Genomic DNA, 19834 nt, shown 5'->3' with positions numbered 1-19834 from the left:
TGATGATTATGTAGGTACATCAAAAATATTGTTTTCATCGTTAATTTATTATTAACTAATTATTAAGTTAAAACAAATAACAAAAAAAAAATATACTTTATAGTAAGGTTATTATATTATATTATTATTTATTGATTGTAAAAATTTGAATGATACAGTTGTGATATAATCAAAACATGTTATTTAATTATTTTCACATTAACTGTGAAAATAAGTCTTAGCTTAAAAATTCTTATTTTTACATAATATTAACGTCTTACTTTATTTTTTTGATCACTACTATGATTTTTGGTGTATGTATGTTTTTGTATATTTTTGAATGGAAAACTATTTTGTTCGAGTAATTGTACCTGGATATATTGGCTAAAAAGAAGGAGAAACGTTTCAATCGAGGGCTATTATGTTTGTATTTAAAATATAATCTATGTAAATGTTTACACTTTTTTTATTTTTTGGTAAAATTGATATTATTATGTTAGATAATTGGTTCGTACTTAACCAAAATTTAATGTATAATATATAATGAATTTATATTATTATAAAAACTGTTTGAAGATTGCATCTTGGGTTATTATGAATTGCGCACGTAACGCTTGATAAAAAATAAAACTGACTTAAACCGTTTTAAAATAGTGCGCAAAGATGCCTCGACAACATGTAAGGATGAGATAGGTACGTGGAAAATAGTCAACACCAAGAAACTTTTTCACTGAGAAATGAGAATAAAGAAACCTTCTACATTCTTACTATACCCAATACAGCAGGTATATTTTATATATTATATAAAAGTTGACTTATTCGAGGGTGTATAGACCGAGACGTAATCCAATCGTACGGAGATCTATATTGTCATCAATTCACTGTAAAAAATACTTGAGATTCAATCACGTTCCGTACAATAAAAGGTATTATTCAAACTTGTTTATAAGTTATATTATATATGATGAATATCGTCAAGTCAGTTCAGATGTATGACTTAAGAGCATGTCACAATTGTGTTGGATCTCTGTCTTACCAACAGTAGTGGACTATACTGTCAGAATATCGGAACTTTCCTCGGTGGGCCAAGGGATGTTATTTATTCTAATTAATATTTAGAGTGATTGGTGATTATAAAAGTAGAGAAAATTTAATGAGAAATATATTTAATATTGATGTTGAAGATATTACATAGTAAAAATACAAAGTGATTTATTAGATAAAAAAAAAAAAAACTATGTACCTATAACTTTTTAAGTTTAATATTATATTCTGTTTTGTATCAAGTGCTTAGTATAATTTAATTTGTTAAGTAATTACTATTTTGAGAAGAAGATATTTTATAAAACTTCAAAATGAAAATGCATTTATAGTCTGAAAAACTATTAAACCTTGGACAAAAATTCAACTTGAGATCCGGTCAAATAGTTGAATTTTTTATATTAATTATTACTACTGCTTACTAACGTATTAACATAGAAAACGCATGCGTTTAGCATAATAAGTGTAATGTTATTAGTTCTGGAGTAACATTAAATAACATTAGAGTTAATTGATTTATTATGGAACTTAAAGATTATTATCTGTGTTGAAAATTGTAAAAAATCTATGTACTAACATTTTATAGAAATTATTATATTATTATAATTTTTACTTTTAAGTTTAATAAATGGTAAATTCATTCTAATATTCTAATATAAAATCAGTTGTACCTACTCATCTAATATTTCGCAAGGAAAAACCGTAAGACGTAATATCTTATTGTTATTATGCATAAAAATGAATGCAAATTCTTTTTGGTCGCCGCGCTTAAAACGTGTAACTTGAATTAATATCATACAAAAATAAATAGTTATAAATATATGATACATAGCTATAAAATTGCTATGTCATAACTTTACCTCGACAGTCCCCGAGTGTTTTACTTGTATAAAACAGAAGAGACGTCTCACGCGAGTGTGTTGTATCCTCTTAATAGTGCAGATATGTGAGCTGTGTCGAACTAATCGGAAAGAAAACTGTGAAAGTCGTTTTTTTTTTTATCCAAAATATTAGTAGATTGCTTTTGACTTTTCGTTGAACCCTGCAAGATTCTACATAAGATCGACGTTAATCTGTGTTTTATTAGTAGATGTTTGGTTTTAAAATTTAGTGCGTATATAACAGACAAAATACAAGTTTTATAGAGGTGGATTTAAATTAAGGGCTAAGGCTAGGGAGACATTTTCCTCTTTCTTCAAAAACATCTTAGTTTAAAACACTTTGCTATTAAGCTACATTTCGTCTATCGTGTCGTTTATATTTTATTGTATTATGATTGGGTCTGAATTTGAATGCAATGGTCTATCAATTATCTATTAATTAGACATTTTTCAGAGTTGGTTTGACGTACGATAAGTAGCTCTGAAACCGACTTTACGTTATGTGATAATTGATTATACAAGGATATAAGGTATACTCAATGTATTTTATAAAAATATAATTAAAAAAAAAAAAAAAACGGTTTCTTCATAATATTATAGCATTGTATATATTATATTTTATAATAATTATTAATTAATATGACGATGCTACAACACTATAATGACATGAACGATGTATTCAGTATTGTAATTTTGTTTATATAAACAATATAGGGGAAAAACCTACTGATGACTGATGTTATGAAAAAAATATATCACCAGGTACATCACACTCACACTGGCATCAGATAGATACTATTTTTGTTTTTGAGTCATTACATACCCACACACAAAAACGCGAAACGCAACCTATAAATGGGCGAATAGTTGCATAATATACTGTTTAGATGAGTGCTTATTCCATAATAAATACCGTTTGGGTGAATCAGTATGAATAGGCATATTATAATATGGGTAAATTAATTTGTTTATACCGTATATAATGTAATAAATGTACAGTTTCAATCGGAAAAAATAAAATCACATATATACACGATGAATATAATGAACTCTAACTTAAAAAAAGATATTGGTATTGTATAATAATATTATATTGTTGTCTAGTAATGTACAGTGAGAAATTAATAAAACAAAGTTACACGTGCATCACCAAGTTCGTACCTATATCACAGGTGTCGTTCATACGTAGGTAAAAACAATTTCACTCGCCCAAACGGAATATTAACTTTTTGGTCAAAATTATATCACACTCGTCCCGACAACCATCAGCCGTTCAAATAGATGACAATGTTCTCTCGGTACGCGTAATATTCCGCTTGCGGGGAACAAATCCTATCGCCACTTAATAATACGTAGTCTCGCCGACGATTGTCATCGCCGAAGCGTCGGTCGCGTAACCGACGAGCTCGTCGCGCAGATCTTCGCAGTCCACGTCCCTGAGGCTACTGTTGCTGATCACGGTCCAGTTGCTGAGTGCTATCGCCGGCGGCACTTTTACCGGACGCCGTCCACGGTCGCCGGATGCATCGAGCGCCGGGCCGGACGCGGCGGAACTGTCGTCGCAGTTTCCTCCACTGCTTCCGGCACTGTTGCTGCAGCTGCTGTCGTGTCGTCGCTCGGTGTTTCCGGTCGCCGACAGTCCCGTCATCGCCCGCCGCCAACAGTCGGCGAGCTCGGCGTCGGGGCCGGGACTTCGGCCACTGTAAACTTCGTCGTCGTCCTCATTATCGTCGGCGGTCGCCGGCAATTCGATAGACGATGTCGTCCGTCCGGACACTCGTCTGTACTTTGGTCGGTGGTCATCGGTAGTAGGTTCGGACGAGTCGCTACGCAGCATCCTCCGCGTCCAACGTGCCGGACGTTGTTGTTTGCATTTTCCGGGCCATCCGTCGCCGCCGCAACCGCTGTCGCCGCCACAACACCGTAACACCGTTTCCTGTCGGTACACAACAAAAAACACTGTTTTTCTGTTAACATCACTAGTACAAGTGAATGGGACCAATAATTGAAAGTTATTAGAACTATATAGTATAGTAGTGATGCACTATAATAAGAGGATGCAACAACTGTATTTAAGATTTACGCCCCCACACATCTTACAAGTGCGTAATATATATGTATTGTAGTACATTTACGATTAGTAGTTCCATAGCTTTGATAGCTTAAAATTACCACAAACCAGATCTACAACGGAATTTGATAGTAAAAACATTCTCTCTGTTCGTATGGAGGTTTTTTACGAAAACTATTTTTTTTTTACCTAGTTTTACGTATATGAAATATCACTGTTTACAAATTTAATTTAATTCATTTAAAAACTGAATCATTGTTATAAAATTCACGTAAGAACACAAAGGATGTTCTCATCATTGAGTAACAAATAAATAGATTCACACTAATTTTTAAATCAACGAATCTAAAAATTCTAAACGTTAACTGCTGAGTGTAAATTTACTAAATTATGCACTTGTTAGACATAGGACACAAATATGGTTGAGGCGAACTCTAAAAAAGATGCTATCCATAATCTCTCATGCATTTGTCACTTCTTTTTTTATTAGTGTAAAACATATCAAATTTGAGTTCAGCTGATCCGATTTTGTGTTTTTACCTTTTAATTACCTATTAGAACGAACTGATTTATTATATAAAACTCAAAAGTAAGAATGTTACCTATTTGTGCTTAACTTTTTTTGCTATATCTTAATTTTTAAGCGAGATCATTTTTAATTTATAATAGTTTATTACATACTCATATTTTTGTTTATAAAATTATAATAACGAAAAAAGCCTAAGTTTAATGTTTAATCACAAATTTTGTTTTTACTTTTGAGTTTGACTATAGAGTAATTCACAGTAATGTATTTTTAAAGCTAAACATATAAAATTAACTCTCCTCAACATAAATTTGAATTAAGTGATAATTATTGCTGTCAAAGAATTGCAGTGAAAGTGTCTATAATCTCTCCTCCAAAAATATAAATTGATCAAATGTTTTACATAAAGTATTAACATTAAAAATAAAAATAAATGATGCTCTTATAAATTTAAACGAAAATTGGTTGTAATGCTGAAGACCATTTGGTAGATATAATATACAATATATATATAATATATACTATATTTATTGTGAAACAAATTCCCACAGGCCAGCTTGGTTCATCTATTTCAAGTTAAATATATTTTAATTGTGTCATACTACTGTACGTTATAATTATAATACGAGTAGTTTATCATGTGTAATATTTTCGTGATGGATATCATCAAATACCAATAGAGTTATCAGTTAGTCAAATATAATAGCAAATCGGTTAAAAGAAATGAGTTAAAATCTACTCAATGATTAAAAACATAAAAAAAAATGTTGCTGTTTATATATATATATATTACTTATGAGGTTATGCATTGGTTTTATAACTTTGAAACTAATAGCGAAATTTTATACATTTGTACTGATAATTTCGAGGGAGGGGTATGCACATAATGTCATAGCTTATCTAAATTAAATAGACAGTTTAGAAATACATTATTTCAATAGTAATTTCTTCTATTATTTTATAACTTTTATCGTGAAATTAGTAAAGTAATATTAAGTAAGGTGGATTTTCAAAATTCATAAACCTAAAGTATTTGCATGATCGACGTTGTATTATTTAAGTCATAAAATAATATATAACATATAATTCTGCAGTCTTTTAAAATGATAACTGTATGTGTAACGTATGTAGGTAGTAAACGAAGATTGATGGATTTAAACAAGAATGTATTATAATATATATTTTTAAATTATGTTAAGCAGATAGAGTTCTGGACCGGAAATGTCCTCGCACATGAGAGAAAAGAATATGTTGACTATTTGTATACATTTATGTAAATTTAATACTATCATCAGTTGACTGACAAGGAAAGAGATATGTAATAAACTTCATCATCAACTGTATAAAAATGCCATTTAATGTATATATTTTATTTCATAAAAACATGCAGGCTGTAGGTAAATAATTTAATGTACTTATTTACTTTTATCATCCATGTTATAAATGTAAACTTGATATAAATCGTTGAGTGTTGTGTCCTCGACAAAACATTCTAGTTTTTGAATGAAAACTTTATAATAACAACGCGTAGAAGTAAATATTGCAGTGTTTTAAACGTAATAATTAAATAAAATGTTTAAAATGTAAACTATAGTTTTAACTCTGAAATTAATAATATGTGTGCACTGTTCAATATATCTATCATCTATCACTTCACATTATTTTTTAAAAACAAAGCTAAAAATAACTATTTATTTTTGCAGTTTCAAAACATTCAAAAACCGAATGTGTCTTTCTAGTTAATGTTATTAGATTTTTAACGAAGTGATGAATGTATTGATTTTACAATGATATGTGTCTTAGATTCTGAACGAATTCAAACTTCGGGGGTAATTTCCGATGGTAAAGTGAATATCTTTGGTGCATTTTAAAAGTCAAAAGTAAAAATTTTCCAATAGTTTTCAAAAAAATCGGGGAAAACAAAAAAAAAGGTGACGGAAAAACGGGTAATTTTACACAAAACCAAATCTATTTTTTATATCGGTTTTAATTCATAAACGAATTACTGTAAATACTTGAAATTTTCACTAAATGCTTATATTAATGTTATCTATATGTACAGTTAATTTTTCAAAATATTTTGTCTTTTTTTGAGTTATTTATAAACAACTGAAATTTTCGATTTTTCTTAGTATTTTTTTTTTATATGTCGACAAAAAAAAAATTGGGTGCTCAAAAAAAAAGAAGATTTTTCAAAAGCTTGGCTTATAATAATTATAAAAGAACTTAAATTTTAGGATATTAAGGTCATTAAAACATAAACCACCTTTTTTACCACACACTAGAAAATATATCCTAGAATTGTCAATTCATCTCCGTTCAGAATCGTTTTTTGTAAACAATGATATCTATCATTAGATTCAAATTTAATACAATTATAATGATCTACTATACAGCATATATACTTTTTTTTTATTTTGAGGTCAGCCCGTCACTATACAAATATTACAAATCAAATTTGTTCGGTAACTTATTAAAAATGGAAATTAACAAGCCAACGGCCCATCATTCTTTTATTTACATAATGATTAGGTTCTATTTCAATAATAAGTAAAATATTTTGAGTCAATTAAAAAGTTATACAAAAATAAATTACTAGAAGTTTCTAATAAATCCGATACAGACCAATCACAATGTCTATGTAAAAACAAAATTAAAATTAAAGACAATTTAAATTCAGATACTAATTTTTTGTAAATTTAACTAAATATCTAACAACACTTAATTTTTAAATAATATTATATAGGTTCTATTTTCGTATAAACAATTACTGTCGGTGCTCTATTAAAAATTGTAATTATCTTTATTTTAATAACAGTACACATTTTGTTATGTTAGTCAGACATTGTATACGAGAATACAAACACAAGCACAATATTCCATATTTTAAAAATTTTGCTTTTTTTGTGTGTTTAAATACAGCGCGTTCCTAATGGATTGAATTTTGTAAAATTATTTGAGTCTTTTAAAACTTAAATAAACAACAACAATAGGTAAGTAATTCTCCTCTATAGTAGATTTCGATTGTACCTTGCTATTAAGTAAAGTAAGTCACTGTAATGAATGCACTAAATTTGGATTCAATATTTCAATGATAAATCTTTGTGTACAAAAAATTATTTTGAGCTGAGACTTTTTGCTAACCTTTATGGTTCTATTTCACTAGGGATGTTTTATAATTCGTTTGTATTACTATTTGAAATATCTAGTAGATTAAACTAATAGTTGTTGTCCATAACGTTACATATAATACAATAATTGTATTGTTAATATTTTTCCATTCTGAAATGTAATGAATGACACACCATACGAATAATAATAAAAAACACTTCATCGTAAAACTAAAAAACCAATACATTCATCGTTCCATTCAGAATCTAAAAGTAAGTAAACGTAAGTTTGTATAGCATAATGTAAGTGTTGCGGTGTAAAGTTTCCCGTTGGTAATTAATTTGTAAGGTATACGTCATAAATTAATATCAGATGAACGAAAACGGAGTATTTTAGTATTTAATATTTTTTAGTATTTTAGTATTTAGTATTATGATAAAACCTGCCATTGCTTTCTCGTCGCGTATAAAAACTTATAAACCACATTAAGTAAGTATAAAGTTTGATAAATTGTTTGTTTATAATAATAATATCTAAGTAAACTAAGTAAACCCTTAATACTAAATAGTAGTTACTTCTATACGGCGATGGGGGTCTTAAGATCCCTGGATTTTAAGGTGTTATATCAATTCGTTTGTATACATTAAAATAAATGCATTGTATTTTGTTGGAAAACATTGCTCGTCAGAAATGATTAATAATTTAAAGGAAAACCTTTGTATATTGTTTCTGTGTAAACCCTTTTGTTCACTCAAGTAATCATAAGTTGATATAAGATATATAAGATATTGTAATTTTAAGACTTATTTCATAAACGTTAACATAATAATATTTTTAATGATATTGATTTCTAAGTAGGTAAATTATTTAGAAAAATACATAAAAAATGTAGGTACCTACGTTAATTAGTTAAAAATTAATTTATAATCATATGTTGCGTGGTTAATGGTTATAGTATATATTACGGAATACAATGCGGTTGTTCCTCAGAATAATTTATGTTATTTGATTTATGATTAAAAAAATTATATGATCAATTGGTGATCTAACTATATTACTTGTAAATGAGTATGTTGTAAGTATATATTATTATATTATCGTGATGTGTTACACGTCATAGGTACTTTTATAGGATATTTCATTATTGATGTTATTGTAGGTATAATATTATGGTTTTAATATAGAAATTTAAATATTCTACCAATGAAAAATGTTTTTAACTGTATACAGAAGGCTGCAGTAACACTAGGTTAGGTTAAAAAAGTTAAAAGTTGAGTTTACTATTATTTATTTAAAAACCATGTATGTAATTATAGTAGAATAGTATTTTTAACTCTGGTGATGATTTAATGGTTTAGGTTATAGCAAAAGATATAGGAGACTGCTATTACATTTTTTTGTTTTGTTTATCTGATAGTTAAAATATTTTTAATTTTATGTTTGTTTCATTAAGTGAATCATACTAATAATTTATTATTAGTTATTACTTATTACATTATGTTTATAAAAATAGGTATAAAATTATGATTTTCATGTTCTTTTATAACTTTGTATTATTATTAATATAATATATAGCATAAAAATATTCATATATTACTTTTTTACTACATTAATACTTTTCTGTGGTTAAACATGAGTAGGTGCAATTTGGTGAGTATAGTATATTATTATGTAACATGACTTACAGTTAATTTAGATATATTCAGTATTCATGGTCAGGTTTCAGATCAGACATTTAATTTTAATGGTCATCTCAGTTTTCCAGATTTATTTATTTAGTTATAGTTAGTTACACATTTACGACTTTAAATCCCGAAACATGGTTATGCATATAAAAGATATGAAAAATAAATATAAATCTTAGTTAGAGCCTTGAAAATTATATATTTTAATTTTTTTTTAGTACTAACTTTATTTACTGATAATAGATTTAAGATTAGGTAAGTGATAATTGTATAAATATATAACTATGAGGAGGAATTTAAGAATTTAATTATAAATAACACCTACCTATGTGTAATATTATTTAATATTATATGTATTTTTATACTATTTTATTTATACCTAAAGTTTAAATTTAGATTAGTTTCAATCTTAACTATAATTGTGTAGGTTTTCTGATATTTTAAGGATGATATACATGTATGGTCGAGTGGACAACAAAAAGAAACAGTGTGGACACGCAACATGTGATTTAATCTACTTAACTGAACGTGTATAGCGTGTGTAGGCTCCTTTAAGTTTAATGAATTTTTTATTATACATCTATAGTGAAAATTTATAATAAAAGTTATTAAATAGATAATAATACTATATAATCGTTATCATAAATAGGTACCTTTGTTCCTAAGTAGAACTTTTTTTTGGCGACACAGTCTTTGACTACAACCGAAGTTAATATACAATATATAGAAAAAAGATTTAACATAGGTACTAAACACGATTTTATGAATTTAATAGTTTAATAACTTATTTTTAAGTTTTTTTATAATGAATTTTAATTATATTCTTATAGAAAGATATTTAGAGATAGATTTACTCTAGATAAATTCGCTATAAAATATAAAATAATATTTTACTAAAAATATTCAATTCCTTAATAGAAGTTGTTACAGTAAATTAATTGCATGTATTTTTGTATCGTAATAAAATATTAAAAAGAGTTTAATGGATTAAAAAATACTGCTATTTTTTCAATTGAATAATGTTTATAAAGTTGTTATTCACACTCGAATCTGTCAATGTTTCATGTAAAAAAATATATCAACACTAATATAATCAACTGATGAAATACAATATGAAGAGGTATTTTATTTATATTATAGAGGTAGATACTTGTAAAAATTTTCTATTTCAAATCGTAATCCACAGTACTTATAATTGCTATTGTAGTATTGTATGTTACATTAGACATTACAATTTAACTGCCTTTTCAATGATTGAAATTCTTTAATGAGAATTCACTAATTCTCGAATTTAATTATTGTGAGATACCTATCGATTAATTTAAATTAAAACAATGATCTTGTATTCACGATTTATTTTTATTACTAAAACAGCTTTTATATTTAATCGTTAACATTATTAAATTTTATTACCCGTTTAAGTAAAATAAATAAAACGATTTATAATTATTTTCATTTAGTAATGATAGTATACAGTTTAAAATATCTATGCATCACCATGAATATTATAAATTTTTCTGAATAAAGTTATGATGAGTTACCTTTAAGTTATAAGTGTATACATATTTTAGATTCTGAACGAAGTGATAATGAATGCATTGATTTTACAATGATATGTGTGTTTTTTTTGTGTGTTTGTGTAAAGCATAGCTTGTCGAAATATTGCTTCAATTTCAAACTTTGGAGTAGTTTCCGATGGTAAAGTGAATAATCTTGGTGCATTATAGAGGTCAAAAATATACGTTTTCCAACAGTTTTCAAAAAAATCGATTTTTTTATATGGCTGTAAATCAAAAACTAATCACTATAAATACTCGAAATTTTAACCAAGTGTTTATATTAGTGTTATATATACAGTTAATTTTTCAAAATATTTTGGCTTTTTGAGTTATTTTTAGACAATTGAAATTTTCGATTTTTCTAAGTATTTTTTTTTTTTTTTGATGTGTCAATAAAAAAATGTTGATTGAACAAAAAAAATTGAAAATTGTTCTTATTGTACTCGTAGTTAAAAAAAAAAATCAAAAATCGTTAGTCACAATTTTTTTTTTTAAGTGTTTATAGTTCAAATTTTTACGAAATATCTCAAAATCACAAAAATTTGCAAGTAATTTTGTAGTTAATTAAAAAATCATAAAATTTTTTGAGTGTATATCTAAAAATAAAAAATTAAACACTAAGTTTTTTATAAATTTTCCTTCAAATAGCTTTAGAGAAAACTCGAAACATTATTATAGGAAAAATTTTAAATGCATTTGAATTTTAAATTTTTACGAAATTGCGTAACAATAAAAATTTTTTTTCAAAAGAATGTAAATACTTGTTATAATTCAAAAAGTATAAGTTGTAGATAATTGAAGATTTCACCTGTTCTTTAGATTGGCATTTTCTTTACATGATTTAATTTTTTTAATTTTTCGCTTATTTTAATGTTATTTATAGGCATTTGAAAAATACTTATTCGTTTTTGTTTATTAATTTTTTTATAAATATCGATAAAAATTTTTTGGCAGAGTAAAAATACTTGAAAATTTAATACAAAGTTCCTCATAAATTAGTCTTATACTGATTAAAAAATTATAAATAATACTAAGGCACAATTTTTTTTTTTTTTATTAGCATTTGAAGTTAAAATAATGACAAAAATTCCTCAAAATCTTGAATGTTGGCAAATTACTTTGTAGGTATAATTCATAAAAATGTTTGTATACTCATTTGTAGCTAAGAGTTGAAAATTTAATACGATATTTTCTATAAGTTTGGCTTACAATAATTATAAAATAACTTAAATTTTGGTGTATTCGGGCCATTAAAACATAGACCACCATTTTCACCAATTACTGGAAATTATATCCTAGGCTGATAAATCATCATCTCCGTTCAGAATCGGTTTTAGTATACTCGTTTCGTATAACTCATTGGATTTAAATTTAATATATCAATTATAGAGCCTTACTATAAAGAAGAGCGTTATCACTTGACCACTCTTTTTTATTTTAATAATTTAAAAAAAGTTTTCGATTGAAATACATCATTTTAAAATTTCAGGTTTAAGAAATAAATATTTATGTATATTATATATTTATTTATATTTTGTTGTATATTATTATGGAAGTACTTGGAAAATTAACTTTTTCATAGTTCAATTAATTATGAAACAGCATAAATTACACGTGGTAATTTAGTATTTTGAATAATATTCTATATTTGACTATTTTACGAACTTATAAAACACAATAACCATTTTTAGCTTTTTAAGTTCCAATTATAATGTGTTTCTTGAATATTTAATATAATACACAACAATAATCAATTGAAACTTAAATAGCCAAAAATGGTTATTTTGTTTTATAAGTTCGCAAAATAGTTAACTATAGAATATTATTCAAAATACTAAATTATCGTGTGTACTTGACGCTGTTCCACAGGTAAGTGAACTATATAGGAAGGTATTTAACTAGATTTGAAAATTATACCAACGACAGTAGCATAGCACATTTGTACCTATAAGTATCTTTAATATCTATCTGTTAACTAAATATTTACTTAATATAATGGGGCATAAAATGTAGGTAATCTGCAGTCTGCGTTAAGCCTTAAAACTAATTTAAATATTTTCCACCATGACCGATAACTGACGATAACAAATTATAGTACCTTGGTAAACATGTTATTCGTGGTACAATTTGTTTTTAAAATCATCTAGTAAACAAGAAAAATGTATCGAATGATATTTTGATATCTGAATTTCATCTATAAATATCACATAAAATTGAACGAAATACAAAATGGAATTTTTTCGTTAAAATGTTCCTACATTTTTTTATAAGTTAATAAAAAATTAATATTATCAATAATAGGTGAATTCAAAATAATATTTTATTCAATAGTACTAATTTATCGTTTCATTCGATAATAAAGGCGGATGATACAGAAAATTGTATGATTTATGATAATAAACTTATATTTTTCTTTTAAACTATTATTTATGAATAATATTACTATACTAAAATTGTAATACTATTAACATTGGTAAAAATAATTATATATATATTATATATGGTAACGTTGGTAACTACCTACATACCTTAAATGCTCCTCTGAATTTCAGAGACATGATGTGATACAGTATTGGATTGATGGTGGTGGATACATAATAGAGAACGCCAGAGATGTACGTGGAAATACCGTACAGCTGATGTAAAAACGGTATGTCCTTCGCGTCCAAGTTACCAGACGATGCGTGACTAATCCCGAATATGGCGATTAGCCTTTGCGCATGAAATGGAGCCCAGCAGATGAAGAACGCCACGACGACAGCAACTGAAAATTATCAAACGATTAATTCTTGTTAACACAACATAAACTATTTGACAATAACATTGTTCACCGTCTCGTATAGTCCAATATAGTTCAAATAATAAAATTTTATCGATTTGAATTTTTTTGAAATTTTGTTTACCACATAAATTAAACATGATAAAATAAAATAGTATATGGCGTAAAAATCCTTTTAGCTACCTATATTATATTTAATTTTATTATAATAATACCTATATAATAGTGATTCAAAATAATACATTTTTTTATAACAGAATTTGATATAGTTAACAATATAGCTAGGCAATTAACTCGTTCATATTGTTGTATAATCGAATATCATAGGCAAGGGGATTAAATGTTATAAAAAATGCAGATTACAAGTGCGAAATTGTATCAAACTTTAAACAATAACTATTAATTTGATAAAATGGTTGTCTATTTAAAAAAAAAATCTAAGTGATGCCAGTTTAAAAATGGATTAATTAATTAATTATTTAATTAATAAGTATATAATCGAATTAAGTTTAAATAGATAAAAAATCTATTTAAGTTATTAATTTTATTGAATTATTTAAGATAATATCTGTAGGTATTCAATATCAAGTTACTCTATTTCAATAAATATTCAAGAGTAATAGTATAAAAAAAAGTAAACGGTAATCAATATTAAAAAAGTAATTATATAAATTAATTAAAAATAAGATCGTTTAAAATTTTATTAGAATTCATAAAATTACATTAACTCTTTTCTTAATACTAAAAGCACATTATTTTGACAATATCCTCTATTTTATAGTAACAATTAGTTTCAAAATTGACCTGTAAGATTATGTACTTTGTAAAGTGTACACTACATAAAATGTCAACACATAAAATATAAATGTTTTTTGTTTTTTTTATTATAATTTTTTAGTATTCATATAATTAAATTTCCATCCATCTTAGTATTGAAGATTATGAATTGTGAAGTTAATTAAAAATATTAAAAACATATTTTAATGAATGTTACGTTTGATAATAATATACTATAATAATTTTAATTTTTAAACGAAAATCATATTTAATGATTTTAAGCTGCTTATTCTAAATTTGTTTATTGAGTAATTGGTTAAAATAAATTTTCATAGTAATTATATGCTTATATAATATTATAAGGTATGTTAGTGCACTATTGTTTATTAAAGTATAGGATATAACAAAATGTATTTATGAATGAAATATTATATAATAGCTTTTATATATTATAGATATTGAACTTAAATAAACTATCTAAATTAACTTAACATATACTAGGTATTGTGTTTAAATATTGTGTTAATCTATTTTAACTGAAAATTGTCTTTATAGAATATTGTAATACTATTTAAATAATTTTTAAATTACAGTTCTACCCCCATAAATTTTGAAAAAATTGAAATCATACTAATTTAGAGTGAATATATTTTTTTAATTTTAATATTGTAAAAAAAAATATATTTACATAATGTTATTAATTTTGAATTCGTTAACTTTATTTTAAAAAAAGAGATATAATAATCTATAAATCAAAATTAAAATAACTTAGTTTTTTAAAAAAACCATCATAACATTACAATATAATATTCACACTTCACACATATTTATAACTGAAATCTGCATTACTGTAATAATGTAGTTTAATAAATTGTTTGTGATTTATATAAGAAACACACATCAAATAATTCATTTAAAGAATCTAAAGTAAATTAATCGTCTTGAACATAACTTTCATAGTTGTTAAAATTGTTTTTCAGGGCCAACATTTAGGTGCCATTAGAATTTAAAACTATTATTTGTTTAAGGTTTATGGGAATTTATCTCTTAGTAATAAAAGAATCATAATAAGATGTAATCGTTTTTCATACCCGTTGTAGATAATTTATTAAAAAAAGGTTTGATGAAAAAACTAAAAAAAAAATGATCAAACTGAATATAGCTTGATAGAAATTTTATATTATATATATATATATATATATTGGCATATTAAATTATTATTTTTTAAAAGTTTTAAATTATATTGTATCAGTTTATATCTGAAATTGTATTTATGTAATTTATTAATTATTTGCATGATTACAGTGGTATTAATGTTTTTGTAATAAATTAAAGTTTGAAATTTACATCTGTTAGCAGCCTACACTCATCTAATGGGATAATCTAGCATAGGTATAACCTTATAGGTAAATCAATTTTTATAACCGTTATTTGTATCATTCATAGAATTCAGTACCTACATCTTATAAATCATACATATGATAAAATGTAGTATTATTGGTAAGTACCTAAGTAGTTTCGCTGCAAACGAATTTCGTTCTTATAATATTAAGCAATTAAAATATTCGTAGAATGAAATTTATGGGAATTATTATTGAAATATGTAAGTCTTAATCAGTTAATAAGAAAACTAGGTCAAGCTTTAATGTATAAAAGATAGAAGTGGACAATAGGGTTCTTTAGCAAAGATTGTTAGATGCAGTCACTGGCCACTGCACTGTTGAGCAAATAACAAAACAATAATATATATTATTATATTTAATTGTGTGTGTGTTTATTAGTAAATATATATTTCCGATGTAATTGGCGTATACGATAATTGTTTTTAAAATCGATAACATTTTCTATTTGTTTATTAACGCCCAAACCGTCAATTTAATGTATTTAAAACGTCGAAATACAAAACAGGTAATTGATAACATAATTTACAATACTATAAATTATGTTGAAAAACAGCAATAAATCATCTAAATATCAAATAAAGCTTAATAACATAACTGTTTGGTCTTATAACTAGGTAAGAATTTAATTTTTTTTTTTTTTAATTAGAGTTTGTACACACTATTTTGTGCATAATATAAGCTGCGAGTTATGTCCATGGGATTATATTAGCAATATTCCAGTAGGAACTGTTTTTATTTTACTATTCAGTTGAATATACTTATTAATCGATCATTTATAAGGTCGGAGATGTGTCATAAAAATGTAACCTTTTGATAGCTTATAATATAAGCAGACGTATTTAATCAAAGAATTTATGTTCGAGACAATATTATAGTATAACAAAAAAAGAAACACAGGCACTTGGTAAAGATATTGCTAAATATTTATGTATCTGAATGATAACATATAGAAATGTACCTACCGAGCATTTTAAGGACTTTTGGTGATGAGTTGGCCCTGTACTCGGGTGACGACATTTTTTTCTCGCCGTGTGTCGATCGTACCGTGATGGTGCGTTTCAGTTTGTCCGAGCGCCGGAGGCGGAGTCCGATAAGCGCGTAAAGTACAGTTATCAGTGTCATTGGCAGCAAGAAAAATAACAGCGTTGACAGCGTGAACGATACGGTAGATAGTTCGATATTCGTGTCCATTAACAGTATACTTCGAATATTGCACTGCATCAGTTCTGAAGAACCGTCCCATGATGATACGGTGAATTGCAATGCCTGCGGAGTTTAAAGTTTTAACGGATTTTAGTAGGAATAAGCAGACTTGTTATTTTTATGTTTTATCACGGTTTATAAATACCTATACGAGTATTAATATGTATTTATAAAATAAATTAATTACTGTACACATAGTATATTGTTAAATGTAAAATTATAATTGTTATTTTCAAGACGCTTACGGCTTACAACTTAAAAATAGTAATAATATTACGAACCCGTATACCTATCAAATTATTATATATAACATATATACATATTCCTATATCGTTTCACAAAAATATCAAGCGTAATCATAGGTGTAGGGAAAGAAGAACTTGCGGGTCTTACAGTTTTGAAGTTATCCTCTTTCGGGTTAAAAATAAATAAATTAAATTACGGTTTTTGGTTTCTTATTTCATAACTTGTTTGGTTATTATTGAATAGGTATTGATCACTTAATACATTTTTCTAGAAACGAACAGTATATTAATAAATAAATAAAAAAAAAAATGATTTTAATTTATAAGTCCCAAACAGGTGTCAACGCCTCCTCTTAAGTTGACAACTTAATTAATCTTAACTAAAAAAAAGTGAATACTCTTTAAATCATAATATAAGATGAATGCTTCGAAAAATCATTTATTTGACATTAATTTTATCAAATGCAGATTATATGGTTGTATATTTAGGATTCATATTGTCAAACAAGTACTACAATCGGGAATGATGGCTGCATACAATCTTTTGAATAATACGTTTTGATAGAAAATCATGACAGCCTGTATTATCATGGAACAATTAAAATATGTAGTCGAAAAATCTGTGTAGTTCGTATATGTATATTTGAATATAATATTTTAATGTTGTATAATATTTCAAAACCAGTTTTGGGTCTTATAAAAAATCGTTTTATGTACAATGCGTATCATAAACACATATAATAAGATGTGGCAGAATAATCTTTGATTTTGATTAAAATGTAGTTTAAATCCAATTCAGATTTTTTAAATCCAGAAAATATACTTAAAATACTTAGGTACTGACTACTGAAATTAAAATTAGGTAAGTAATATTAATAAGTTAAAAACTAAAAAAAAAAAAAAAACTATAGAATTTATTACATTTTATAACTATTTCTTGTGATATAGTACGTAAGTATCGAATTTATCGCGCTTTATTTTCTCACCGAAAATATTTGGATTTGAGAATCCAAAACTCGCAGAGCTCCCACTTTCAAAGTTCTATGAATAGAATAATGTTTGCACTTTATAAATATGTTATTTTAAGAATAACATATTTCTTTATTTAATAAAAATCGGAATTAAAATTTAAAAATAAATTATTCGAACTGTGGAATAACGAATAAATGTATTAATTTAAGTGAGTACTTAGAAATGTACCTATGTATAATTTAAACAGAACACAATTATGTTAACAAAATAAAATTATAATATATAGCATTCTAGTCTCAACATAAAGTTATCAAAATATTATTGTGTACACTGTTCAGCGACTATAACTTAAATTATATTTTCTGTAAATGTAAAATGTTAGTCATGAGTCTCATTCATAACTCATGAATGACAAATAACTACGTAAGAAAGTGGGGTTGATTAATTTTATTGAATCATTCTAAAATACATGTTTTTGACAGTTATACGTTATAATTTTTAGTGAGTGAAGTTATTTGTTTAAAACAACAATGTATTTTAAAATTACTAACTACTATTTTTGCATTTTGAATTGAGACATTTTTTTATACATAACGTAATTAAAATATTGATAATTAAATTTGAAATTATAAATAAAATTATGTGAAACATAAAATATATAATTATATTTTAAAACTCATTTCGTGCACTATACAAATTAGTAGAAAAAGAATTACTTATTAGTTATAGCGTAGTGCGTACCTGAGAGGTAATCAAAATATATAACATAATATTTTAGACTTTATTTCTGTGCACGTTATTGTAGTTTTTCATACTTGTTATTAATATAGCAAGAAAGATTTTCATTTTACGATCTATTTTATTTTTACAACATAAATAGTTGGTTCAGATATATTTGATATTATATTAAATAATACAACATTTTATAAATTTACGAACAAAACATCTGTACAATTATAAAATAATATACTGCACCTATTAAATCAGTTCCTAGGTTTAATAGTAATGTTATATTAGATAAATTATGGAACTATCAACCTACGCATTTACCTGACTCGTTTGTGTTTAAGTTGAACAAAATTACTGAATAAACGGATAAACGGCGCGTTATGAGTTTAAATGATCCACCTATTAAGTTTAAAGGATAATTAATTATCTACCTAAAGGGATTTCTTCAAACTTTGTAAGCTTATAATAGGACTATTATACAAAGATTATTTATGAATTATAGATCAAACATAACAATAATAGTGCATGTTATTCTAAAAGATAAAATTATGTTGAATACTAAAGTAGATACTGTCAACCTTAACTAGAGAAGGGTAGGGTATTTTAAAAAAAATAATGAAAAATGCCGATTAATCCACTATAAACATTGAATTTTCAATAGAAAAATTTGATTTTTAAGCTAAATTAACTTATTAATTTAACTTAATTTAAAAAATGAAAAATATTTATTTGATCTAAAAAAAAACAAATGAAATGAATAATTGTAAACAATTTATAAACAATAAACATAACCCTTATTGCTAAATTTTTAGAATGGATTATGTATATTAAGTACCTTTTGATATTATATTATTATATTAAGTCTTAGCTAAG

At 25.6% G+C, this 19834-nt stretch overlaps 1 protein-coding gene across 3 annotated transcripts in view; it reads right to left on the bottom strand.

Annotated features, from left to right (window-relative positions):
• Positions 1-2974: 2974 nt before the first annotated feature.
• The window catches only part of LOC114126408 (pyrokinin-1 receptor-like), a 54904-nt gene continuing 38044 nt past the window's right edge, over positions 2975-19834 (bottom strand). For 2 of the 3 annotated variants that reach the window (XM_050203457.1, XM_050203458.1), the window contains 3 exons: positions 16775-17078; positions 13382-13617; positions 2975-3837 (listed from right to left, as the gene is read on the bottom strand). In XM_050203457.1, the coding sequence (XP_050059414.1) occupies positions 3244-3837; positions 13382-13617; positions 16775-17078 (1134 nt within the window). In that variant the 3' untranslated portion in view covers positions 2975-3243. Of the gene's footprint in view, positions 3861-13381; positions 13618-16774; positions 17079-19834 lie in introns of all 3 variants that reach the window. The other variant, XM_050203459.1, reaches the window with a different exon arrangement.

The sequence above is a fragment of the Aphis gossypii genome, chromosome 3, assembly GCF_020184175.1.
Source record: "Aphis gossypii isolate Hap1 chromosome 3, ASM2018417v2, whole genome shotgun sequence".
Lineage (NCBI taxonomy): Eukaryota > Metazoa > Arthropoda > Insecta > Hemiptera > Aphididae > Aphis > Aphis gossypii.
Note: the sequence above shows the minus strand (reverse complement) of the source record. Positions and strands in the feature narration are given on the sequence as shown.